The 25299-nt window shown below is 52.7% G+C and overlaps 9 protein-coding genes and 2 non-coding genes across 11 annotated transcripts; 4 read left to right on the top strand and 7 right to left on the bottom strand.

Annotated features, from left to right (window-relative positions):
• Window positions 1–558: 558 nt before the first annotated feature.
• kin1 (putative serine/threonine protein kinase Kin1) lies at window positions 559–3906 on the bottom strand (the record flags this gene model as incomplete). Its single annotated transcript, XM_046085368.1, has 3 exons — window positions 559–2501; window positions 2573–3200; window positions 3265–3906. 3 exons carry the CDS (start codon window positions 3904–3906, stop codon window positions 559–561), a joined length of 3213 nt encoding a protein of 1070 aa, XP_045941331.1.
• Window positions 3907–4758: 852 nt separating this feature from the next.
• Window positions 4759–4830, bottom strand: LDX57_003711. The gene has a single exon. It is a non-coding gene; the product is annotated as a tRNA-Arg (tRNA).
• Window positions 4831–5182: 352 nt separating this feature from the next.
• On the top strand, window positions 5183–5392 carry LDX57_003710 (uncharacterized protein; the record flags this gene model as incomplete). Its single annotated transcript, XM_046085367.1, has 1 exon — window positions 5183–5392. One exon carries the CDS (start codon window positions 5183–5185, stop codon window positions 5390–5392), a length of 210 nt encoding a protein of 69 aa, XP_045941330.1.
• A 171-nt stretch (window positions 5393–5563) lies between these two features.
• LDX57_003709 (uncharacterized protein) lies at window positions 5564–7423 on the top strand (the record flags this gene model as incomplete). Its single annotated transcript, XM_046085366.1, has 1 exon — window positions 5564–7423. One exon carries the CDS (start codon window positions 5564–5566, stop codon window positions 7421–7423), a length of 1860 nt encoding a protein of 619 aa, XP_045941329.1.
• A 720-nt stretch (window positions 7424–8143) lies between these two features.
• On the top strand, window positions 8144–9305 carry LDX57_003708 (uncharacterized protein; the record flags this gene model as incomplete). The annotated part of the gene is made up of 3 exons (XM_046085365.1): window positions 8144–8146; window positions 8342–9100; window positions 9180–9305. 3 exons carry the CDS (start codon window positions 8144–8146, stop codon window positions 9303–9305), a joined length of 888 nt encoding a protein of 295 aa, XP_045941328.1.
• Window positions 9306–10175: 870 nt separating this feature from the next.
• Window positions 10176–10246, bottom strand: LDX57_003707. The gene has a single exon. It is a non-coding gene; the product is annotated as a tRNA-Gly (tRNA).
• A 351-nt stretch (window positions 10247–10597) lies between these two features.
• On the bottom strand, window positions 10598–11377 carry LDX57_003706 (uncharacterized protein; the record flags this gene model as incomplete). Its single annotated transcript, XM_046085364.1, has 2 exons — window positions 10598–10821; window positions 10951–11377. The coding sequence occupies 2 exons, from the start codon at window positions 11375–11377 to the stop codon at window positions 10598–10600; spliced, it is 651 nt and encodes a 216-aa protein (XP_045941327.1).
• Window positions 11378–11656: 279 nt separating this feature from the next.
• Window positions 11657–15875, bottom strand: LDX57_003705 (uncharacterized protein; the record flags this gene model as incomplete). The annotated part of the gene is made up of 9 exons (XM_046085363.1): window positions 14889–15875; window positions 14783–14834; window positions 14718–14734; window positions 14097–14667; window positions 13960–14043; window positions 13852–13911; window positions 13604–13793; window positions 12123–13547; window positions 11657–12070 (listed from the first exon to the last, which is right to left on the bottom strand). The coding sequence occupies exons 1-9, from the start codon at window positions 15778–15780 to the stop codon at window positions 11657–11659; spliced, it is 3705 nt and encodes a 1234-aa protein (XP_045941326.1). The 5' UTR covers window positions 15781–15875.
• A 2017-nt stretch (window positions 15876–17892) lies between these two features.
• LDX57_003704 (ribosomal RNA processing 1 family protein) lies at window positions 17893–19082 on the top strand (the record flags this gene model as incomplete). The annotated part of the gene is made up of 3 exons (XM_046085362.1): window positions 17893–17941; window positions 18027–18134; window positions 18256–19082. 3 exons carry the CDS (start codon window positions 17893–17895, stop codon window positions 19080–19082), a joined length of 984 nt encoding a protein of 327 aa, XP_045941325.1.
• Window positions 19083–19449: 367 nt separating this feature from the next.
• LCB4 (putative sphingosine kinase (SphK)) lies at window positions 19450–21159 on the bottom strand (the record flags this gene model as incomplete). The annotated part of the gene is made up of 3 exons (XM_046085361.1): window positions 19450–20765; window positions 20877–20936; window positions 21009–21159. The coding sequence occupies 3 exons, from the start codon at window positions 21157–21159 to the stop codon at window positions 19450–19452; spliced, it is 1527 nt and encodes a 508-aa protein (XP_045941324.1).
• An 864-nt stretch (window positions 21160–22023) lies between these two features.
• On the bottom strand, window positions 22024–25149 carry SEC26 (coatomer subunit beta; the record flags this gene model as incomplete). The annotated part of the gene is made up of 5 exons (XM_046085360.1): window positions 22024–22166; window positions 22232–23840; window positions 23893–24282; window positions 24339–24759; window positions 24845–25149. The coding sequence occupies 5 exons, from the start codon at window positions 25147–25149 to the stop codon at window positions 22024–22026; spliced, it is 2868 nt and encodes a 955-aa protein (XP_045941323.1).
• Window positions 25150–25299: the final 150 nt, after the last annotated feature.

Raw genomic sequence — 25299 nt, 5'->3', positions numbered from 1 at the left:
ACTAAACAAGAACTAAGCGCATGAACCGCAGGAACTGCAGGGCCTCAACTAAGCAGCGACAAAATTATATTATCAGGGCCCAGAAGGAGAAAGAAGACATAACGAACTGTAAACTGAGATATACAGAAAAAAGAAAAAGCGCACCTATTGGATAGCCGTATCGAACAAAACGGAGAAGTAAATAACAAAACTGATTGAAATCCATGATGCGCCCTTTCTTTTCTCGGGTCTAATATACACCATGACAAACCAGTTGCGGTGGAATTGAGCCAGCTCAAGTATGAATGCAAACCGAAAGCTGACGGGAATTGGATTCATAGTGGTGTGGAATGATGAGGGGGAACGCAATGGTGGGGGTAAGGGGTCGGTGGCATGCAATGAGGGAAAAGGCTATTGAAGGGCTGGGAAAGATAATAAAAGGAAACATGATGCTCGTGCAAATGCTTCATGATATAGGCCGTCCATATCATTCACAGGGGTGGAAGAACAAAAAACTTCTTATCGTCTCTTGATAATAAAACCAAAAAAAAAAGCAAAACAAAAACAAAGAAGAAACGATTACAGTCTCAAGGCGTCCAGGATTTTCTTGGCCATCTCGCGGTATTGCCACATACCTCCTGCAACCTTCTTGAACTGGATACCGTGGAGTGAAAACAAGGGAACCTTGACGATGAGGATTTCAAATCGGAGAATCAAGTTCTCTCCGGTATCGCTCTGGACACGAGTCGTGGTTTCTCCCACCACACGTTCTCCTACAGCGACGTTGTTGTCCCGAGGACCAACGTAATCTTCAGACGCATCCGAGTTGGAAACGAAGCTACGGTCCGGCGGAGCCCGGGTCCGACGCGGTGTTCTGGGTGTGTGGCGATTCTCTTCCTTAACCTCATCGTGGTTCAAAAGACCCCCGAAACTAATTCGTCGTCGATGGTTCGAAACAGGACCTTGTCGGTCAGGGCTGGGCGGCGCCACGTCCGTCACCTTTTCCAAATCAATACTTGGCGCGTGGCGGCAGCTGAACCCTCCCTTGATCTCGACGTAGTCCACAGAGAGTTGCTTGAGCACGCGGATAATGTCCGCGCGGATGACGGGTAGAGGCTTGCTGCTGGTCGTGGACACGCTAAATAGACCCTTAAGGTACACCGGCTTGGACAAATCTTCGCCCTCGTTCGCGCTCTCCAGTGCCGTTCCTGCCCCAGAGAGGTCCGCATCGGTTTCCTCGGGGACATTGGCTTCCCGGGCAGCATCTCGACGCGCGCGTCGTGCTTGGATACTTTCCCGGCGGGCATGGCCCAGTGACATGGTTCGGGAGGCGTGCGTACGGCTAGCTGATCTTGATTCCTTTGAAGGAGTCTGGTCCTTGGGTACGTTCGCATTGTGATCCGACCCGCTACTCGGAGGTGGTTGTCCGATCGTATCAGAGTCATTCCTTCGTGCCATGCGGCGACGGTAGTCGGCTGAGTTGACGCTTGTTGATCTCTCGAGGAATTTATTAGATCGTGAGGCCGGCTCTGCCGATCCGGGAGCGAGGAGATCTTGCTGCGGCTGGCTGCCACTGGCCGGCGGGATGGCCGTAGGAGAAGGATCCGCACGTCGGGTTTTCCTCATGCTGAACCCTCTGGACAAGGGCGAAGCCGAATCGGCAGGCGGCTGTACGCTCAATGACGGCGCATGGGGACTGGCCATTCTTCCGCGTTCGGGTTCGCGACCGCGCTCCTTCACCTTGCGGGTGCTGAAGCGCCTCAAGATGCCCGCAGCTGTGCTCTCCTTCTTGACCGGAGTCCCGGGTTGCGACGTCGGGGGAGCGGGCGACGCTTGTCCAGGGGGAGCCAAATGAAGATTCTTGATCCCATCGGCCATATCATCGTCTCCATGGGTTCTTGCGCGAGGACGAGTCCGCCTTCCGACATCCTTTTCTCCCGGTACTTGATATTGGTTGGTGTGGGCCGCTTCTGGAGCGGGTAGATCGGGCATCTGAAGCATAGCGTCTCCGGCCGCCTGCGGCACGCCAAGGGCACCGGGATTGGTCTCGGCTCTTTCTCTGTCCAGCTTCTCTTTCACTAGGTAGTAGATTGACAGTAACGGGCTGTACGCGTTCAAAGGGTCAGATCCTAATTGGACCGCTTCGGCAGACGGCGCGGACAAGGTATCCCTGCTGGCCGAATTGCGCCGCTTGTAGAAGTCGAACATGCCGCGTTTTTTCTCGCCGTGACTTGGAGGCGGATGGTCGCGAATATTCACCTTCACGGCATGCTGGTAGTCCTCCGACTCGACGATCTTCGTGAGCTGCGCGGTAATGTAGTCCGCGGGTCCAAAATCAAATCCCGTCATCTTGTCGATAACTTCCGGGTCCAATGGCAATTGCAACGGCTCGCGGTGGGGGAGGTTATTATCCGGAACGCCGTTGAATCCTTTATTCATCCAAGGGTGATTCATGATTTCCGCCAAGCTTGCGCGCTGCTTGGGGTCAGTGACCAACATGCGCGAAATGATGTGACGGCATTCTGCAGCAAAGTAACTCAATCAGTATCATGGGACATCTCTATTGGCCAGCTAGTGGGAATCAGATACATACCAGCCGTAAGTCCGGGAGGGTACTCAAACACGCCTTGTTTGATCTTGGCATGCAGCTTGGGCATACTCTGATCATCAAAGGGCACCTTCCCGCAGACTAGGACGTAGAGAACGATTCCAAAACTCCAAACATCCACCTCTGGGCCCGTGTACTGGCGTGCCTGGAGCAATTCGGGGGCGGCGAAATACAGACTTCCGCAGAAGGTCTTCAGGAGGCTTCGCGGAGAGAACAGATTGCTGAGGCCGAAGTCAATGATCTTAATGTCGCCAGTTTTGCTGATGAGGATATTCTCGATCTTCAAATCGCGGTGCACGATGCTGTTACGATGACAGTAGTCCAACGCGCTTGCGATCTGCCGGGCAAACTTCCGAGCCTGCTTCTCCTTTAATTTCCCATGGGAGATGATATAATCGAGCATCTGACCGCCGTTGACGAGTTCGAACAGCATGTACCAGTGATAGTTGGTTCGGACCACGTCTCGCATGCCACAGATATACGGGTGATTGACGAGACTGACGATAGCGGCCTCGCGGGCCGTCCGGATTTCTTTTGAACGATCTGCTCTTTCCGCCTCACGAGAGCTGCGATGTTCTTCCGTCGATTGCCTGGGGACGATCTTGACAGCCACCTAGGAGAACATTTATTAGTTATCGACTTACGAAAGACAAAAAGGATGAGAAAGAATAACTCACCTGTTCTCCGGTTTCCATGTTCTTCCCTACTTTGACCTTGCCCATACTACCTGCACCCAAGGTCTTACCCAGCGTCCACTGGCCGGACGGCGTCGTGATGGTTGTGCGACGTTTCGACGGCACCGGATTCATCGGGTGCAGTCGCGACGCCGGAACAGGCTGTGGCGGGACCGCAGCTGCGTCCGCGGCAACGGGGGCTGCGGCAGCCATATCAATGCTGTTTCGCTGACTGCCTTGAACGGACAGGTTGCGATGATGTTTGTTGGAAGAGGAATCGGGACGGTAGGCGGGGGTTGAGCGTTCCTGGGAACGTTCCTTGGAGCTACTCCGACGGGCGGGAGGCGGTTGGGCAGCTCTAGAAGCCTCGTAATCCCGACGGGCTATGTTGTCAAACAGCGCTTGGTTCGAAGGAGGGCGACGATCATGAGAATGCGATTTAGAGTGGGAGTGGGAATAGTAATTTTGCGACGGAGGGTGAGGTTGTTGCGAGGGCGACTGATTTGCAGTCGCAGGCCGGACTGCGACGCTTCGAGTTCGGTGAGGAGTATCGGATTGCACAGGACGATAGGAGGGAGGTCGGGAAGAAGTGGACTGGCTGCGGACGACCGACGGCGACGCACTGGACGGAGCAGCGGTGGACATAACGATCAGGAAAGGAAGGAGAGGAGAGATAGAAAAATTTAAAAGAAGAAGTGAAACAAAGAATCTCCAACCACTTCACTCACAGCCGGGGGAAGGAGGAAGTCTGGCCCGAGACAGGAGGACGATGGAAGTGATGCTTAACGGTCGGTCGGTCGGGGAGGCGGGGAAATTGGCGTTTGCTGACAACCGTCGGCCTGGTAGGTTGCGATACCCCCCATGTACCATAAACAAAGAGGATTGTTGTGCGGGAATGTTAGGGGGGGAAGTGGGGGGAGAAGGGAAGAAAGAAGGAAAGAAAGAGAAGGAGGAGAAAAGAGAAGGGAGGAAGAAGAGGAAGAGGAAGAAGTTGGTTGATAATGAAAGAAAGAAAGAAGAGACAGCACAGGGGCCGCAAGCAGAGGAGGCTGGTGCACTCGTATCGGGACTAGGAAGGCATCCCTTCGCCTCGGATTCTAAGGAATATACAGTAAGTCTTGACTATCATTATTCACTGTTCTGTACAAGAATAGGAACACAATTAGAGACATTCCTGGCCGGATGGATCGCACTCGTGCCAATCTTAATCTTATTGATCAAACACCACGAGCCGATCGCTGCCTCCCCATCAGGCCTGACGTTCTTAATATAGCACTCTACAGGAAGGAGGCTTACGGTGTATACATATTCTCATATCTCGACTCCCAAGGATTGATTCGCACGAGATTCATGTCCACAAGGTCCATCTACTCTACACCAAACAAGTAACCGAACCCCTTTTCCTGTACTGCCAGCCACCGACAAAAGCAAAAACAATCACCTGCGTTCGGCACGTAGAGAAAGCAAGAAAAGAAAAAAAAAACAAAAAAAGAAAGACGATCCCGGTGCGACTCGAACGCACAACCGCTAGCACCGGAAGCTAGCGCGCTACCATTGCGCCACGAGACCAGTTGATGACTACTCGCTTCAGTTTTAGCCTTATAATCACTTCTAGCTCACAGCAGCCACTCGTGGCGGTGCCCGAGTCCTCCCGTTAATCCCGTCGCATCGGCCAAGGCGACCGAGGCATCACTCCTGCAACTCCCTCTTTGCGATAACCACAACACGGTCTCCCTCTAGCCTATGGTCCGATTGGCGACCTATCGCTCGCTACGGTAATATCGTAGGCTACTCGAGTAGGCTTCATCTTTCCCCGCTCGTTCATCATCCTCGCATCTACTAACGATACGTCATCGCCTAGATTCGCGACCAGGAAATAATATTATGACTACACGCTAAAGTCGCTTCGTTTCTCCCCGCAATGGCCGGTAAACGAACTCGCGCAGCCTTCGAGGCCGATTTGCAAGCGCATCAGTCCCCCTACGCCTTCTTCGGAACTCCTCTTCCCCCGCTGGATGATCGCGTCCGCGACGATGGCTCCTACGAGCCGATCTGGAAACAGGAGGTGACCGATGACCGGGGAAGGAAACGCCTTCACGGCGCCTTCACCGGTGGTTTCAGTGCCGGGTGAGCTCACGATTCGTTGATCGCCTTGGACAGCTCGCTAAAATGTGGCCTCCGTTTTTACTATTTCAGGTACTTCAACACCGTCGGATCCAAGGAGGGATGGGCCCCGACGGCGTTTGTCTCGTCTCGCCAGAACCGAGCGAAGCCCGCTCAGCAGCAGCGACCGGAGGATTTCATGGACGAAGATGACATTCGGGAGGCGGAGGAAGCGAGGAAAATTGAAACCTCAAACGAATTTGCCGGGTTTGGCTCTACGGAAGCAGATGCCACCCGTCGAGGAGGGTTGATGGACCTGCTCAAGACTAGTGGTGAAACGATGGGGGTCAAGCTGCTGAAGAAGATGGGCTGGAGAGAGGGCCAAGGAATCGGTCCCAAAGTGCGACGAAAGGCAGACCTTGGAGAAGGTTTAGGCTCGAAGGGTCCCGAGGCCGACAAGACCTACCTTTTCGCCCCGGAAAATCCGCCGATGGTCGCCTTCATACACAAAACAGATCACAAGGGACTTGGGTTTGAGGGCGAATCTCGCTTGGAGTCTCGCAAGGAGGGGGGCGAGGCATCGGAGGACGAGGACCAGTTCTTCGGTCGACGGCTAATAGGCCCGGGCAAATCCAGGCCTCCGAAGGCCAAAGAACCTCGGCGGGGGGCGTTTGGCGTGGGCGTTTTGAATGACACCGGGTCGGACGATGAGGATCCGTACTCGCTAGGGCCGCAAATCTCCTACAACCGAACCATCGGAGGCGACAAGAAAAAGAAAAAGAAGAGCTCGACAGACGTTGGCAAACCGTCGATATCGTCCTCGAATCCTCTCTTCAACAACAAACCGGTCTTCATATCTAAGAAGACGATTGCTGCAAAAAGCTCCGTCGGGTTTAGAAGATGTCACGACGGGCGCCTGCCCCTGGACGGATTTCTCCTGGCGGACGGCATCTCGGGTCTCACCATTTCGTCCCAGGAAAAGAAATACGCGCCTCCTGAAATCCCCAAAGACTGGAAGTCGAGTAAGACCCCGTCAACAGAAAGGAACAATACCAACTACGTTTCCACGGCCGAGGCAGCCAAGGCATCTTCGCTCGATCCCGTATCCAGAGCTGCGCTCCTGGGCGAGGCCCAGCTGCCCGGGAAATCCATCTTCGATTGGATGACTCCCGAGGCTCGGGAGAGAATTATGAAGCTCACGGGGAAAACCGACCTACCGCCAGCTTTAGGCGAGAAGGCCCCCAAAGGATTTGAACGGTCCGATTCCCAGAAGCGCAAGGACATGTGGGATCTTGTCCCCAAGCTGGAGAAGCAGATCGCCGTGCAGGCCTTGACCAGAGCAGCGAGTGGTTGGATGCCATACTCCGATGACCCGGACAAACGCTCGCGATATCGCACGTTCCTTGAAGTGCGAGCCGAGCTTCGAGATACGCTGCCCGAGCGGGTACCTGGCTCCACTACAGACGAGTGGGTTGCAGAGCTCCACGAGTTTTCGCGCGCAGCGGAGGTATTTAAACCCATGTCCGGCTTAATGGCCTCGCGGTTCACGTCCGCTTCCTCAGGGCCAAAGGGGTCTTCGGATGAGTCCGATCCTTCTGCTACCAACTCGCCTCTCAGCAAACCGGCCGAGAAGCCTGAGGACCCAGCCGTAGCGGCTGCGAAGATTGGGATGTTTGGACCGATGACGCGAAGCACCGTTTCGTTTTACCCCTCACGTCTCCTGTGTAAGCGGTTCAACGTGAAACCTCCGGACCATGTGCAACTTGACCCGGCTACACAGCCGGGACGAGCGGAACCCACGTCGGGCGGACGCTTCGAGTCGGCTGGATACCAGACCGATTCTCGTCCGAAAGAATTGGTCTCGCAGGATGTGATGAGCCAACTCATGCTGGAGGCTGGCGGGTCTAGCAGCTCGGGCGCAGGAGTACCTGCAGAGGCCGAGAAACGCCAACCAGTGGTGATGGAACCGGAGCGCAACGAAGCACTGGAGGCGGAGCGGCCTGGAGAGGCGGTCTTCAAGGCGATATTTGGCAGTGACGACGAAGATGAAGAGGATTGAGTGTATTGCGCAAGCAGAGGGGGTACGAAAACATAAGTCAATATTCACCGAGTCAAAATAGAATTTAACGGCTTCTGTAACTTCAATCGGATCTTCCCTGGGCTTTGGAAAGGTTACACGACATGCATTGATCTGGAGAGCAGAAGACGGTGTGCAGCGGGGATTGGGCGACAACCAGCGGTCTAGTGTGTAGGTAGAGGTAGATTAGAGAGAGCATGAAGCTGCGATGAAAGTCGTACTATTTGAAGAGTCCCGATCCAGGACGAGTCGGAAGTGGAGGCGGCGCGTGGTTCGGCCTTAAAGTTCGGGTTCCTTGCCCATTATTAAAGGATGCTGTAAGTAGTTAACCTTCCCCTCACCTTTTCTCCCTCCCTCTCTCTCTCTCTCTCTCCCATCATCGTCTACTTTCTTTCTTTTCGCCCCCATCCCTCCGTAATCCCTACGCTCGTCGGTCGCAATTGCTTCTTTCACATCTCTGGTGGCGTCATGCCAGCTGCCCGATACCTTCAAACCTAATATACTTCCATACTTGCTGAACTCCACTTTCAGTCGTACGATTTCCGCTACAGACGCAACCATCTATTGATCACCATCAGGGCCACCCTCTCCCCTCCCACCCTTCTTCTTTTTCTATTTTTCTCTCTTGCTGCTGTGCGGGTCCGAAGAACTGATCGTGTTTATCTGGCTGATGGAGTCTCGTCGATCGTCGATCCTGTCGAAATGGTGAGTGTCTTTGGTTTTCTTTGTCTCGTGCTCAGTCAATCATCGTGATTGCGCCGTACGTCATCCATGGCCCGCATCCCGCATGCAGAACCCAACGCCCTTCTACTTGTCGCCAATGAGCCTTCTTGGATGAAACCCTCTCTATGACTTCGCTTTCGCTGTACATTATGCCTGGCTCTAATTGTGTGTCTGCAGGGTTGCTGCTTTTCCTCGCCTCGTCGTGACGAAACTGTCTCGCAACATGCCTCGCGAGTAGTCGCGGACGAGCGTCAGCCAGACTCAATTCCTCATCCTACCCATCCAACTCCAAGTTCAAACATTCTGCCCGCTTCTACCATTGCCTACCGACGCGCGACGAACCAGTATGCGCTGAGCGAGCATTTCAACGCCCCGATTCGCCGCCATGTCTGGTACAGCAAGCGTCGGCTGTGGAGTCGGGCGACGTTGGACCAGGAGCGCAAAGACTTCTTCGAGACGAGAGTGACGGGGCGTCCGGAGGTTTGGGCTGCTTTATCGACGGCGCTGACCTTGATGCGCGCCAACGATCTTGCGACAGCCCAGAGCATCATTGACGCCGCCGGGATAACGGTGCCCACGGGCGATCCCTGCCAGGGCTGCTATGACGAGCAAGGGGTGCTTTATCGGCTGCCCCAGTGTATCGTCAGCGATCCGGAAAACATAGTGCGATCAAGGTCCGATGGCGAGGTCGATGGCGGCGACGACGACGACTTCGACACTGAAGACGGTAAATTATCGGCGGACGAAGCCTCGGGCGACGAACTGATCACGGAGGAGCTTGAACGGCGCAGGGATGAAAAGGGCAAAACCCGGGAGCGAGATCTGATCTGTGTCAAAGCACGACTCAGCGACAGGGGTGGACCCGACGTAATCGTGGCCGTCGGAAACGCGCAGAATGTAGGCTTTATTGCCCGGAAGGTGCAGCAAGAAGCTAGGGTACGTCACCCCGTCTACGTAATTGTTTGATTGGATTGTGTTGCGGCAAGCTGACGTGTAACATTTGGATACCGTATAGATTCCCAGGAGTCATCGTGTACGCATCGCGTATCTGGGCAAGATGCTCAAGGAGAATTCCACCCTGGTCGAGCAAGGATGGACGCCAGGCCATGTGGTCAACGCACTGGTTACGATCAGGCATTGATTCTGAATCTACTTGCCTGGTTGCCTGCACCTTGTGTGAAGGTGATCCAGCCTCTGCTATTCATCTGGACTTGAACAAACGTTTGCAGACCGGTCACTTTCACCCAGGCACCCCTGCATACGTCGCCACGCAATTGACCACTTGAATTCCAGCGCCACCCGCCTCCAATACCCAACGACTAACTATGTAATGATGATTGATCTCGATGATTCCCGGCGTTATCTCCTGCGCATAATACCCATGTTTTGCTTTTTCCCTACATATTCACACTACTTTGTGCCTGTACTTCCTATGCTTCTGAACGCGTGTTGCAATTCTGCTGCTGTCTATTTATCTATCCATCTATCTATCTTGCTGTCCTATTCCTACTACTTGGCGGTGCTACTCCGTACTGTTTGCTCCGTACCTCTCCATCACTCCCCTCCTGATTCTTCTCGCTCATCTGGTGCGCAGCTTAAATTATGTCTCGCTTCGTGCATAGTTACGTTGACCGGTATCTTCTTGCTTCTTGAATCGTGGATTTCCACTGGCTTTATCCGGAGGTACTTTGAAACTTATCTGTCTAGGTGTCTTATCTAGTTTTAGGTACTTGTCTAGCGCTTGCTTTTACGCATATGCATGCCGTGCAATCAATTTAACTTAAATGCCTACCTTACTTGATCTATCCCAATCACGATACCTGTGCTGCTATGTAAACATGGACATACATACTAAGAAAGATTGGGGGATGACACTAAAACGAAGCAAAACGAACAAACAGGCCACTCAACCTATCGATCACATGGGTAGGTAGGTAGATAGTAGGGTAAGTGAGGGCCCACTGCCTATCTTTCGGCAATTAGACAAAAAAACAAAGAGATGTAAAAAGAATGCATCATCCGTGAATCGAACACGGGCCTCGTCGATGGCAACGACGAATTCTACCACTAGACCAATGATGCTGGGGAGTGGATCAGATTGGATTCTGATTCGCTGACGCGTTTTAGGTTTCCTATATTGATTGATGACCCTGTGTTGTTTGGACTGGGTTGCTTACGGTTAGGTCATGTATACAAAAACATCCATAGAATTGAGAAAAATCTAAACTATAACACAACAAAGTATCCAAGATACTAACTGAACGAGAATGAGCGGATGCAAAATAATATATTAATTAAACAAATGAAACAAAAATAACGAGTGGAACCAGATCTCGAACCCAACCAACATTCAAGAATACTGTCTGTCTGTCAATGCTACTCCCGAGGACGGATATACAAGTGGAAATATATCTCCAGCAACATGAACACACCTCACACCAACCGACCATTCTCCGCCTCTCGTCCCTTCGGCGTCTCGCCCGATCGTCGCTTGAATACGCGACAGATGAATTTCGCGCCGCGCACGACCCCCCGGACTAAGGAGGTCGGGTTGTAGTGTTTGACCCGGAACATGTAGTACAGCAGGACGGTGCCGAAGATGTTGAAACCGATGTACGCCCATCCGATGCCGAAGTTGCGCCAGCGTTCGCTGTAGTCTAGAGTTTGTTGGTTAGCGGGTTGGTTCGTGGTTCAATTGTGTGATTAGGTTATACTGATCTGATGGTTGGTTGGTTGGATGGATGGATGGATGTGATAGTAGGACGCAGAGGGGCATAGGGACGTACAGATATTGGAACTGGCTAGATACTGGTCCGCGTTGCGGAGCTGACAGTACTCGCAACCCTGCGTTGCGCTTGGGTTGTACAGCTGACCCGGCGCGGCCTGCAGGTAGGCGGCCAGGTACTGACCGCAAGTTTGGCCGCTGGGAGGATCGAAGACGCTGAGTTCCTCGCTGGCGCACACGATTGCTCGTCCGTGTAACCCGGTCCCCGTGATGCCGGCAATCAGGTACGTGAGGGGCGAGACGCGGTACATGAAGATCCAGAAGCCCGGGAGGGCGTTCGGGGGCTGCATCACGCCGTTGAAGACGAGGGTCATCATGAACAGGAGGGTGGCGATGGTGCCGCCGGTCTCGGCATCCGGGAGCGCGGAAATGATGAACGATGCGAACGTCGAGGTAAAGACGTAGAACTGGATGATTAGGAGAAGCATGAGACCTTGGCGATGCGGCGCTTGGTTGGCGCCATAGACGGGGTAGTAGTATGATGCGTAGGCGACAATCGCAGCGAGGACTTGGTACGGGATCTCGACGATCACGTTGGCGATCAGGAACGCGGCCCATGAGTACGCCTTGGACGGTCTTTCTCGAACCTCGTAGAGAGATCGTTGAACCACGAATTTGGGCATGATCCTGATAACGCCGTGAGCTGGAGTTGAACAAGACAAGGCACACGAGGGACTAAGTGAATAGGTTGTGGATATCGGTAAGACTTACTGTTGCACCAAGGTCGAGAAAATGGAAGTCATCATGAACGCACTGAACAGAACGTCCTGAAACCCCTGCTGGGAGCTATCGGGCTTGAAGAACGTAAAACCAATGAACAGCGACGAGGCAGTGGCCAGGATGAGTTTGGCATAGACGTAGGAGGGTTCGCGCCAGTATTGCTGAAAGACACGATAAGTGACATACCACAGCTGGGAGGCGAACGGCATGGCATATTCCGCATGCTGGTCCTGCTCGGCAGTGTCGGCCTCGCTGGATGCGGACGCGCGATCTCGATGGATTCGCTCAACCTCACTGGCCACGTCCTTGGCCTCTTGACTTTCGTTCCAGACAAGCGCCCAATCCTTGCTTGCCTTGCCAGATGCACCAGCCCCAATGATCTCGAGCATATACTCAGCCGGCTTTTTCACGTCAGCATAAACCAGGCTATTCAAGGGGAGTGAAAGGACCTACATTCTCTGATTCACCACACTCTCTCGCCCCATTGCCTTCGAAATAGTCAAGCAAGGTACGGGACTGGTCGCCGATGTTGCCAAAATAGACGGTCCTACCACCCTTGGCCAGGAAAAGCAGGCGATCAAACTGCTGGAACAACAGAGCACTGGGTTGATGAATCGTCGACAACACTGCCTGACCGTGGTCTGCCAGTTTTCGCAGAAAAGCAACAATAGACCACGAGCTTTGAGAATCCAGACCACTGGTCGGCTCATCGAGGAAAATCAACAGCGCAGGCTTTGCGGCCAGCTCCACTCCGATGGTCAACAACTTTCTCTGCTCGACATTCAACCCCTCACCTGGCGTTCCGACGATTGCACTGGCGAAATCCTGCATACCGAGCATCTCTATGACCTCCTCGACATACTTGTACTTTTCGCTCTTGGGGACAGACTTCGGCTGACGCAGGACTGCACTGAAGCGCAGCGCCTCTCGAACGGTGGTGGTAGGAAGATGGAGATCCTGCTGCTGCACGTAGCCAGTTTTTCTCTGGAAACTACTGTCCAAGGCCTTTCCATCTACCAGCATATCGCCAGTCACGACGCCGATTGAGACACGCTTCGCCAAAACGTCGAGAAGGGTCGTTTTGCCGGCTCCCGAAACACCCATCAAGGCCGTGAGAGTGCCAGGCTTCACCCAACCCGACACATTATCCAGAAGACGTCGTTGACCCCCCTTGACGGGTATATCATAGCAGACATTCCGCCATGTGAAGACGCTGTGCTGTTTCGGAATAGCATCCTCTTCTTCCTGGCCGCCTTTTTCGGGGTGACTGACCACCGCTGATGCGTTGTCGGTTTGATCCTTGTCGACGTTGCGCATGTACGCTGGAACATGACCTCGTCGAAATACCAAGAATTCGGCCTTTGAGGAAGTTGCGGAGTTGATCTCAGTAGCGACCAAGTACAATGCCGTAAAAAATATCCAAAATCCAATAAGGATGCCGAGATTCCGCCATTCATGCGCATATGTGTATGTGTATTGCGATCCGATATATGCATCCCCAGACACGGTCCTCTCGCCTGCCACAGCGCCTCGGATGGAGCATATGAAAGAGTTTCCACTTAGGTTGGGATATGCAGGCACGAACTGAGAACACGTGAAGCGTCGGCCGTGGAACTCATTCGCAATCATCGCCTCGTAAGTGTAGAAGACAGGATTGATCCATCGGATCCAGCTAAACCAGGGAATTGAGGACATTTGTGGCACGGGTATCACGAAACCTGTATAAATGACTATAGCGAGGACAATCACACCAGCGATGGACATTGCTTGTGCGAGTGTCTTCGTTGCTGCGGCCAGCGTTCGGAAGATCCCTGACATGGCAAGTGTGCTGAGGAATGTGAACAGAAAGAAAATGAAGAATTGAGACGGCTCATATCGCTATAATCTAATGTTAGTGACAAGCACGAATCCACCTTCGTTAGGCTTGAACCTACCAATCCAGCCAGAAAATAGAATATGATGTTGAACACGACCGCCGCGAAGAATTTGACCGGAATATCAGAGACAACTCCGCCGAGTGCTTCCGCAAAAGGATGAACAAAGGCATACGAGGCCTGCTTCTCGACGATAGGCCGTTGATCATAGAGCGAGTTGATTTCCGTGATACTGATGAGCGCGTTCATCCTAAAGCAGTGTGTTAGTCTAAGTTTCAACCGGATCTCGTATGTAAAAGTAAACCTACAAAACTGCAAAGAAAAGAGCTGCTCCCTTGCTTTGGAATCCAGCGGTAGCATTTGGGGTCCTAGAGATATTAGAATGGAGTTCCACCGACACTCTCGGGAGAGCTCACCCATAGTATATGGATCCAATGATAAGAGCCATACAGACTCGCCCAATAAGTGTTGTCAATGTAGAAGGTTTGTCGTTCCATATTCTAGCATCATTAGTCGGTATACTTATGAACGAGCAACGGTGGGAGAAACTAACCTCTGATAAGCTCTCATTGTGCAAAGCTTGATCTGCATGATGACCGAAATGACATAAGGACTCTTGGGTCGGACGTGCTTCGCCTGTCGCAATCTCTTCATCTGGCTAAATGCCTGCTCCGATTCTCCACCGGGAGGAAAATCCCGATGATACTGCTCGATTTCCTGACAGAGTCTAGCATACTGGGGACTGTTCTTCCAGTAATTCTCGAACTCATCGGGTGTGCGAGGGACCCGATTCTCCATCCCATTGCGTACTTGACGCTCCTGGGGGTTGGTCACGGACGTCAAGAAATCACCGGTCGTCTGACGTGGTGGGCAGTCCCAGCCCATCTCGATGAAGTAATCTCTTGCTTCTTCACAGGGGCCGAAAAAGATTTGGCGGCCTTCATACAGAACGATTGCTTTGTCAAAGATATCGTAGATCGCCTGTGAGGCCTGGTATATGGCAACGGCGTGACAGGTTCCAGCCAGATCAGACGAAACCCGCAACGCCTTGACAAATTCCAGGGCACTCGCGGAATCAAGACCCCGAGTACTGTTGTCCCACGCTGCGAGAGGCGCCCCGGAAACTGGTAGTCGTTAGCTCACAGCCGTCATTTCGTACAGTCGAATAACTTACGTGCCATCTCGGCAATACTAAAAAGTGTTAGCTAACTAGCAACGTCGAGGGCATGGCGTACTGACCTAACTCGCTTGCGTTCACCTCCAGAGACACCCCTAATGTAGTCATCCCCAACTGCATTCTTGGTTAGAATTGTCAAGTCCACTCTCAACAGAACAGTATACATACCCTTCGTGTTGTACGTGTGGGACAGGCCGAAAATGGTCATGACAACTTGCGAGACATACTTGGCATACTGCTGTCGCCCAATGCCATTCAATCGAACCTCGGGTGTTCTCGCAGCAGCAGCAAATTCCAGCGTTTGACCAACCGTCAAATGCGGGAAATGTTTATCCACTTCCTGGTTGTACAGCACTTCGCCCTTGAACTCTTTATGCATCCTTTCCATCGAGATACCATTGTATTGAATTTCCGAGCTCTTGCGAAGCTTCAGCCCATGTAATTCCCCACAGAGTGTCTTGAGCAACGTCGAGCAGCCGCTACCCGGCCTACCCAAGACGATGAGTAGCTCACCACTCTGAAGAAGACCGTCGAAGTTGCGTAGGATATGCTTTTCCGGAGATCGTCGGGCAAAACTGAGGTATTCCTGGGGACGGAGAGGGGCCAGCAGCATCGAGCTCACACTGCTCTGATACTGCAACGCAGACCCGGACCCGGAGACATTGAGGTTCTGAAAGGCAACGCCGGTGGAAGCCGGACGCGAAAGGCCCTCCCGATCCAACAACCGCAGTATCTTGCGGACCCATTTCCGCTGGTCAAATTGTCCGCTGGTCGGATCGAAAGCCGGATGGTCCTCATCCATTTCTTCAATCGTATCCTTTCGCTCGAGGGTCGTTCCACCGGTGCTTAGATTAGTCGCGCGGCGCTTGGGGAAATTCGAGGCGATGCGAGTCAGATTTGCTCTTTCCTCCGGGCTCATATTCTCGAAGACTTGGCTGCCATTGCGGTCGACTCGCGACTGTCGTCGAGAAACCGGAGGCTCTTCCACGATGTCATTCTCGTGCGCGGTATGGCTGGAGGTAGATCCGGAGGAGATATCGTTTTCGCCATGCTGAGCCATTGTGGGCAATCAATCGAGGCACAAAAGCCTGCTATGAAGCCCGACACAGCAAGATGAGGAAGAGGGAGAGTAAACACGACGAAAACAGAAGACCGTGCCAGTCAGGGGAGAAAGCCAAAGCTGGTAGAAGCAAAGATGAAGAATGCCAGAAATAGGGTGTCAATGGCTAGTTCATACCCTACTTCCGCCACATCATGTGAGATGATCGTCGACAAATGACAGGCAGATTAGGAAATGATTTAAAGAAATCCAGGGCGATGGAGCCCGATCAGTAACATCAGGGCGCCCCTGGATGCTATTCGCCCAAGGGGTGAGTGGTGATGTCATGATGGTCAGGTTATCTCCTTTGTGTAACTACAGTGGAGTTTTGCCCGGAGGAAAAGTGATCTCGGATTTGCTTCAAGCCATCCGAATCAATAGGCAGACAGCTCGCTTGGGACAGATCCCAGCCCGAGTGAAAGTTGCATACCACAAAGGGATGGAAGGAATGTGGACGTTGCCGGATGCGGCCCCGGAAGAAGCAGAACCGTCCACAATGTTTCTAGATCTTCGGCATCGGAACCAACAACGTTAAAAGACACTCTAATGAGAGGTATCGGGGGATCGGGAAGTTGACCCTGCCTGCAGATCGATTGGCATAACTATCTTTCGTTGCTTGATCGTACCGATTTCCGATAACTGAGAACTATGAACAGCATAGTCGGAGTACGGAGGACCTCCCCCACCCAAGGTCCCTTAGGGCAGAAAGATGCGGCACGGGCTCTCGGGAGCAAACACATCCGCTTACCTACAGTGACGGGCCAATCTGTGGACTCGCTAATGGCCCCGTCCGTATTTCGTATTCAATCTGATAGGGTCTGCATCATGATCGTCCCGGCAAGGCCATTGCCCGTTAAACTCGGCATGGATGGCTGCGGATCCCGAGATCATTGGTACTTGGGTGCGCGTGCATGCGACAAACAATAGGTATGAATTTTTTCTTTCTTTCTTTCTTTTGATTTCACTCTGTTCATCAAGTGTACTATATTCCCAGAGCACGCTGATGTGCTAATAAAACAAATCTATCAATGGCTTTAGTACAGTAACAGTCAACCCTCATCAGAACTTGAAAACAATAGCATGTCCAGGGTCCTCCAGGTCATGAGCGGCGCTCTTCCCCTGAGCTTACATGCTGGGAAGGGATGTGTTAAACAATAGTAATTAACAATATAAGATAAACATGAGTATATCTGGGGATATTTATAAGTGGAGCTATCTCGGTTCCAAACACCATGGAGTTGACACAATAAAATCGTGTCAACGCATAACACAGGGAGTTCTACCCACCTCCTGCAGAGTCCGATGTACTCCGTAGTGTGGGCTGCCTACCTAGGTAGGTAAACTAAGAGTGAACAAATATTGCTGTATGCTAGGCAACCAATGGCGGACATCAGTACCCTAGTGATCTATCTACACCGAGTATGTAACTAACTATACTAATACCAGTAGTCAACAAAGTAAGGTAAACATAATCATCTACTTCATTGTCTACTCTATCGTCTAACAATCGAAGGACCCTGGGTCCTATCTATTTGTTCTATATCGTCTATGATCTCTACAACACAACTGATGGTACACCTACACGTTCTTTCATAAAAGTCCACTGCATGGAACCAATCCGCCTGCTGTACATGGCACCTCATTGTGGACGAACGACATCTCCAGTATATCCACAAGGGAGTAGTATCTTTTAAATGATCTGACCTGGTCCCGGAGACAAGACGCGATTAACAAGAACTAAATTCCCCAATCGGATTGTTATATTGAGAGATCCGATGAGGCCCACTCGCAGTCTAACCAAGAACAGCAGCAATGGTGCCCCAGGCAGACAAGCAAAGCAAACAGCGCAAACAACTTTCCATCCAAAAAAAAAAAAAGACTATGGCCGCAATCGCGATAGCACTTCTTGGATTTCTGAAATTGAACGTTCGCCAACACCTACATTCGCAGTAGGACATTTTGAAAAATACCGACCCATTCGCTTGAATTAATATCAGCGACTTTACAGAACGAATTTCCTATCTGATCTGGCCTGCGACTGGAATCAGCTCAATCATATACCTACGAAACATCATGGCGGATCTACAAAAGACTCCTTTTGTTAAGGAGCTCGCCTCAAGCGGTATGTTCCCTGCAGACCCATTGCATGTCGATAACGCTTACTATACGGTCAATCAACTGACATGTTATGCCCCTGTCTCTTACAGACCGACGCACTCGCGACAAAGCCACCGAGTCCCTGACTCTCTTCCTGCGCTCCAAAACCGACCTCTCTCTTCTCGACCTCCTGAAACTATGGAAGGGTCTATTCTTCTGTACGTCTATTCCTCATTCCCTTAGGGTCTAGATTACCTAGCCTTCTAGGGCGCCCGCGCGAACAAGATCAATTGGAAGACAAAACCAAGTCCGAGCTAAACTAACCACATGATAAATTAGGCTTCTACCACTCCGACCGCCCCCTCACACAGCAAGCCCTCGCCCGGAACCTCTCGTACGGAATCGTCCCGACCCTGCCCCGAGCCACGCTGCATCGCTTCCTGCGCGCGTTCTGGATCACCATCGGTCGCGATTTCCACTCGCTGGACCGTCTGCGTCTCGATAAATACCTCTTCCTGATCCGATGCTACGTGGGCGTCGCATTCGAGATCTTCGTCAAGGGCGCCAAGTCGCAGCAAACCGAGGAGACGAACAAGAAGCGCAAGCGCCAGGACGCTGGCGGCAAGAAGGAGAAGAACAAGCGATCGAAGGGGAAGAAGAAGGCGCAGGCTGAGGAGGTCGCGGATGAAGAGGAGGAGGAGGGCACGGCGAACGGTGGCGATAGCAGCGCACAGGGTAAATGGGCGGATCTGGAGTCCTACATCTCGATTATCGAGGAGGGCCCGCTCTGTCCTATTAACTTTGATCCGGACCAGCCGGCTGCGGACGAGAAGAATGATTACGTGCCTATGCCGCATGGTCCGGATGGATTGCGCTATCATATCATGGACATCTGGATTGATGAGGTCGAGAAGGTGCTGGAGTTTGACGAGGCGGATGACGAGGAGGAGCCCAAGGAGAGGAAACCCAAGGGCGATGTGCCCATGGACCTGTTGCTGCGGCCTATTGAGAAGTTGCGGACGGATTGCCCGTACAAGCCGGTGAGAACGAGGGCGACGGAGACGCTGAATGATGATCGCTTGGTGGAATGGGGCTTCAAGACCCGTCCCGTTCAGGACGACGAGGACGAGGAAAGTGAAATCGAGTGGGGTGGCTTCGATGATTAATTGAGATTTCTCAAGGATCGATTCTCAAGGCGTCCGGGGAACCGGCTGTATATCTAGCCCAAAAAATACATTTTATCGCGGAATGGCATCTTATAGACACTGATTATGAAGACAGAACTTGTATTTGTTATGACCCCTGGGACTGTACACATGCAAAGACAACACCAAAGATGATTAAAGCAAAATCGTCAATTCAACTGTACATACAAAGCAGGCCAGTGCTTGATTGGAATGGTCTTGCGCGAGGGTATCAAAGAGTGCGAAGACTCGTCAGCAGCTATATAAACACACCCAAAAAGTCGGGGCTCGGTTTGCCCTTTCTACTCTATCTCTGTCGCGGGATCCGATCAAGTATATTTCGTTCATATCATGGCCTGGGCCCCTCTGCCTCGTAGAGGTGTCCTGACTTTGACAGGACTGTGCCCAGGCCTTTGTGGATCTCAACCTGGAAAGCTTCGAAGGGGATCCGCTCGCCATCCACGCTGATATAACCTTCCTTTTCGCGAGGAACCAGACGATACGCGGTCGCCTTACGGATGTTGACTTCTGGCATATCGAAGAAGTTGCCCTCAGGAATTGCCGTCATCATTTTGAGGGACGTGGCGACCCCGAGGGTTCCGTCGATGGTAACAATGTCCATCAACCCATCATTGGGCAACGAGGCTGGGAAGAAATTAGTGTCTTTGGACATGATAGCCATGTTCCCTGCGTAGAAGTTCCCCAGCGTCTCGGACGGAATGACCTCCCAGTCCTTAGGGAGATCATCCTGCACAGTGCCGTACTTCAGCTCCGGAAGGCCCCCGGACCGTCCAGCAGTCTCTTCAGGGGAACGGAGGGGAGGGACACTGTTCGCGTATGTGTTGTAATGGTCCTTGATGGCCTTTTTGTCATCGATTTCCACTTTGACGGCAAGATCGCACGGCCAAACGGTGCTCTTCACAATCCTGACAAGGAAACCGTACGTAAATCGATGGGCACCCATCCATCGAATATTGTCGGTTCCCAGGTCACACTCGGCGATGATGCCGAAAGATTGCGACAGGAAAGACAGAGTGCGATTCTGTCCTTGTGTGATCGAGGCAAGATCCATCGGTGTGCGCAATCCCTTGACAATAGCCAGTGCCGCCACAGACACGCTTCCCGTTCCGCAGAGATTCCAGGTCATTGCATTTCCCGAACCGCACGGTATCAATGCAACGGCCACCTTGTTCAGGGCTTCGCCGGCGTTTGGCTTCCTTGCCAGACCGTTGAAGACCTCGTACGGAAGACCGTCTCCGGAACAACAGACGATCGCATCGAAAGCATCAATGTCGATGCTCTCTGAGATCTCGCTGGCGTGGCCCGAGTGCGTCGTTTCCTGAACATCCACCTTGCAGCGAGCCGCGGCAAAGATGGACGCTGCATGATTCCGATACAATTTCACGGCGCCTCCTTTACCTCCAAAGGGGTTGACAAGAACCTTGAGCCTCTTGTATCGTTGCGCATTTCCATATGCCAGGTCCAGCAATCGGGCGATCCAGGCTTCGACGCTTGCCTTTTCCTCGTCGGCGATCGGGTACTGAAGCGCAGTCACGGAGACGTCGTCTTTGGTCGCATGCTCCGCATAGGTAATCGTCAAGCCTGCCGGAGAGATATCGGCGTCTAGTATATTATAGAACGAAATGGCATGGGTATCCTTGGTTGCTGAGAGGCGGACGAAAGGGTCAGCAATTCCGAATTACCTTGTCGGACAGCGCGGACATCAACCACACGGAAAACAGATTGGATTAAAAAGAAGGAATTGATCAAGCATACACGACTTGGGTAATAAACCGCAGCATGCGCGACTCGAAGTACGCGTGGAGGAGCGCTCATCTAGAAAAGCAACGGTTTTGGTTAGAAGGGGAAGCCTGCCAACGTGGTGACAGTCGGGTAACGGTTACATACCGGCGACGAGAAGAGAGTCGCTCCCCAAGGTGAGGGAGACGCACTGTGCTACCGTCAGAGTCGAGTCGTGCTGCAGCAATTGGTGTTGGGAATCCGGCTGATCCGCATTGTTAAGGGACGGACGCGCTGCGTCATTGGTGGGCGAGATCATGATGTTCTCAAGGGGACAGAGAGCATCATATAGCCACCGCACAAAGAGAATCAAACAGGAGCCCAAGGAGAGGATGATCACGAAGAGGGACGAAGGGGGGAGAGGATGGAGCGTGGCCAGGAAGGAGCGGAGAAAGAACGGGAGACTAATTTTTGTGAATTTGCTTATGAATGCCATCACGAGATTAATTAAGGCGCATTTCTGGTTCGCTTCGATGTCTGGGAATCGGTTCCACTTTCCCCAGTCTTTCTGCCCCTGTTGGGTCGAGGAGTCTGGCGACCCATTGCTTATAATTTATTGCAAGACTCTCGAGTCAACTTGATCAGTTGAGGTGCTACAAGCCTACAGCATACTGGGACCATGCGGCATTCCCAGCCCATTCTCGGGACCTTCCGCATGCATCTTCCACCAACGCATTGAAACCGACTCTTCCCTCCTCACAAGAATGATCGCCGACTTCTTCACCTCAAGCATTCGAACCTATTCCACCCGGATGACCGTTGTACTCAAGATGCGACCACACTAGATCGACGGCGGAGACACCGCGATCCGCGGAGCTGTGGGGATGCTGAGTCGCGGACAGAAGCAGAGGTCCCTCATTCATTTAATTGAAATACATCTAGAAAGAGTACAAGACGGAAGAGACACGGTCTATTAACTGTAGGGCTTCAATTGAAAAAGAGTCTTTTCTCATCCAGTATAACACAGACACAAAAAAAAAAAAGAAAGCGTATGGTCAACAAATTCATTCATCAGAAACAGGAGAGATAGAAACAGCCGCGGATCAAGTAGAATAAGTAAAGTAATATGGGAGAATATGATAAGGGTACTTGGGTTAGTCACTATTCAAGAGGAGAGGGAGGTTTACGCGGTCGAAGCCTTGAGGCCCTTGAGGGATCCCAGGCTCAGCGCCAGTCCCTGCGACCGACTTCTTATCCGCACAAAACCGGTGATCGGCCCGTCATCGCCCTCCTTCTCGATGCTCAGGTTCGCCAAAGCGTCCTCGCCTGTCTCAGGTTAGCCATGTGTTTCACTCAAAGAATAGGAGCCCACTAGGGGATTTGGCACTTACCAAATACACTCCGGGCATATAGGTTAGCACTCAAGAAGCGGCAATCGCCCTTCAGCGAGGCGTCCGGTGTCAAGCAGGCCATGTTGGTGCTCTCCATGAGCTGCTTGAGGAATTCGCGGAGATCCTTCGCCTTGGAGTTGATGTTCACCTTGTTCTCCCACTCGAATTCGGTCCACATCGTACGGAACTGGGTCTCGGTGCAGTGGGCGGGCTGGATGTAGTCCATGATGTCGGCATGGATGTCGTTCAGGATGACAACGTGCGTTTCCGTCGAGCTGGCGCCGTCGTACACGATGTTACCGAAGATCACCCCGGTATCCGTCGACGACACCTTGATCGTAGCCTGCACGTTCAAGAAATCGCGGGGTCCGAGGTTGTGCGTGGCCGGTCGCTCGACGACCTTCAGATCTCCCAGAGTGGCGAACTCGACCGACAGGTTCTGCAGGGTCTCCAGGGTCTGGTTGACCAGAAGCACATCAAGTACGATGTCAAACTGGTGAACGGTGACGTAGGCTTCGGCGTAGACGGGATCCGAAAAGCCAGTCAGTTGCACCACCCGGCTCAGTTTCGAAGAAACAGTTTCCACTGTCGAGTCACCGCCGGTGGCCTTGGCGAGGTCGAGCTCGATCTCCTCTGCGCCCTCTGCTTCGTTCTTCTTGGTGAATTGGCGGATGGGGATGGCGTCGTCGATCTGGACGGCGCTCTTGGCCTTTTCGGAGGCTTCCTTTGCCTCCCGTTTCTTGTCCTCGACCTGGACCATCGCACGGAACGCTTTCCGCGTGTCTTCCAGGAAGGAGGTCTCCAGATCCTTCTTCTGCGAGAATTCGGCGAGAGAGCGCACGCAGCACATGATGCGGTCCACGGAGTCTTCGTCGATGGGGGCCTTGACGAAGTGAGACTGGCCAACACGGATGATCGAGATCATGATCAGCATCGCTTCCGCACGCAGAGCGTTAGTTCGAGCGGCATCCTGAGAAACCTCGGAGTGGCGCATCACCAGCTTGGTCAGTGTGGAAGAAAGAACCGTAGCCAAGTAGAAATCGCCGTCCAGGATGAGTTGACGGAGAGGAGGTTTTTGGGCAGCCTTGACGGCCTCGAGCCTGGCGGCCGCTGCAGACTGGCTGGTCAGGGCATTCTCAGTCGCATAAGTACCGTCGGCCAGGACCTTTCGCGACCCCGAGGGCGCCGATGACTTAGAATGGCCGTTGACTTGTTCTTGGATCACATGCTCGTCGGGAACTTCTTCGAGCAGACGCTGCTCCGATGCCAGAATAGGGATTTCGCCCAGGCTGGCTCTGATACGCTTCCAAGCCTCACGGATATCCTTCTCCTCCAGGGAGTACTCTCCGACGACCCACAGAACGCCACGGTAGACCTTGCCGGCACGGACCTCGCTCAATGTGGACACCAAGCGGTCGACGATAGAGGCCCGCAACCCGGGGAATTTCTCCACGACCTCCTTGACGAAAGAAATAACGTCGACGGCCGAGTTGTTGTTAAAGTCCGCAATGAAGTCCATCAGAAGGTCGACCACGCTGGCGGCAATTTCCGAAAACTTGATGGCGCAGGTGTGAATAGACTGGATAATGAGTTGACGATATTCGCTGTTCTGTAACGCTCGTCAGCAGGCGTTCATAACTCGAGCATAGAGATATGCCTACCTTTTCATACTGCTCGTCAACCGTCTTTGCAAGTTCCTTCTTGAGGAGCATGACGATCTCTTCCACATTCTTGCTGGTGACCATTTCCAGCGCAATGCTCAAGGCCTTGCGTCGAACGTCGATATCCGGACTCGTGAGAACACGCAGGATCTCCATGGTGAGATCATCTAGAACACCCTCATTGCGAATCCGTAGTTGGTCAACCCGATCGAGAACGATCAGCTTGACGTTGTTGTCGGCCTCCCGAATGGCAAGTTCAATCAATTTGCCCGCTGCAGCCTTCACAGCAACGGGGTTACTGGTGAGTGCCGTGAGGGACGTCGCAGCTTCGTAAATGACGGTGCTCGTCGACGCATCAAGAAGATCGAAGATCAATCGCAAATATCTCGCCTGTTGGCCGTTAGCGGACCATACAGCCGACCAAATTCCTCTCCGCCCAAGCCTACCTTGTTCTGCGTGTTCTGGACCGCATCCTTGCGAATGAATTCAAGCTCCACCAGCTGAAGGAGTTCATCAGTGTTCGGAATACTGTCGAATGTCGAAGCCAGGTATTCCAGGGCCTTCTGGTGGCTGATAGACATCAAAGCCGCAAAGGCATTGCGCTTGCATGTGCCGTCGGTCTCGGTGTCGAGGAATGTTTGGATGAGTTCGGGGGCGTCCGGGATGAGGGATTCCGAATGCTGGAAAATAGAGGCGACGGCCCAGACGGCGTTCTTTCTCACGTAGGCATGGCGGTGTTCCAAGCACGAGCGTGCGGATGAAAGGAGGGGTTCGATGAGTTCCGGCTCTCGGAGCTTGCAGAGGAAGCGAAGTGTGTTGCCTCGAACGTACTCGTTGGGGTGCTGAAGGTCATTACGAATGCCGTTACTGCCCACGAATTAGACGGTCAGATAGCCAGCAGGAGACAGCGGGGAGCAAGCAGGCAGAGGTATATGTAGGGTCGGCTTCTTACCACACCAGGATCATCTCTTGCTTGAGCTTGCCATTCGCGTCGAGTTTGGGACAGATTTCGTAGTAGAAATATAGCAGTTTCTTGAGAGGCTTGCTCCGCGACGGCATCACAAAGCGAATGATGTGCATCAGGAGTTGAGAGAGAGGATCTCCATTGAGCATGATCGTAATGATCTGTCTCATTGTGTCCAACTTCGTCTCATCGGTGCCCTTCTCCAGCTGCAATTTCAACTCCTGCACGGAGGGCTGATCCGCAGTATTGTCCAGATGGATCAAACTGTATGCATTTTCCAAAAACGACGCCATGGTGACCAGGGGTGGGAAGCGGCCGTGACGGGGGAGGACGGTGGGATAAGGAGGGAGGAGAGCTAAATGTGGTCAATACAACAACACTGTTTGGCCCGCCGAGTCAGGGGAGGAGGGCCGAGGAGACGGGGGAGAACGAACCAGTGGGAC

The sequence above is a fragment of the Aspergillus melleus genome (assembly GCF_016097325.1).
Source record: "Aspergillus melleus strain CBS 546.65 chromosome Unknown contig2, whole genome shotgun sequence".
Taxonomy (NCBI): Eukaryota; Fungi; Ascomycota; class Eurotiomycetes; order Eurotiales; family Aspergillaceae; genus Aspergillus; species Aspergillus melleus.
This window is presented reverse-complemented; position numbering and strand designations above follow the sequence as displayed.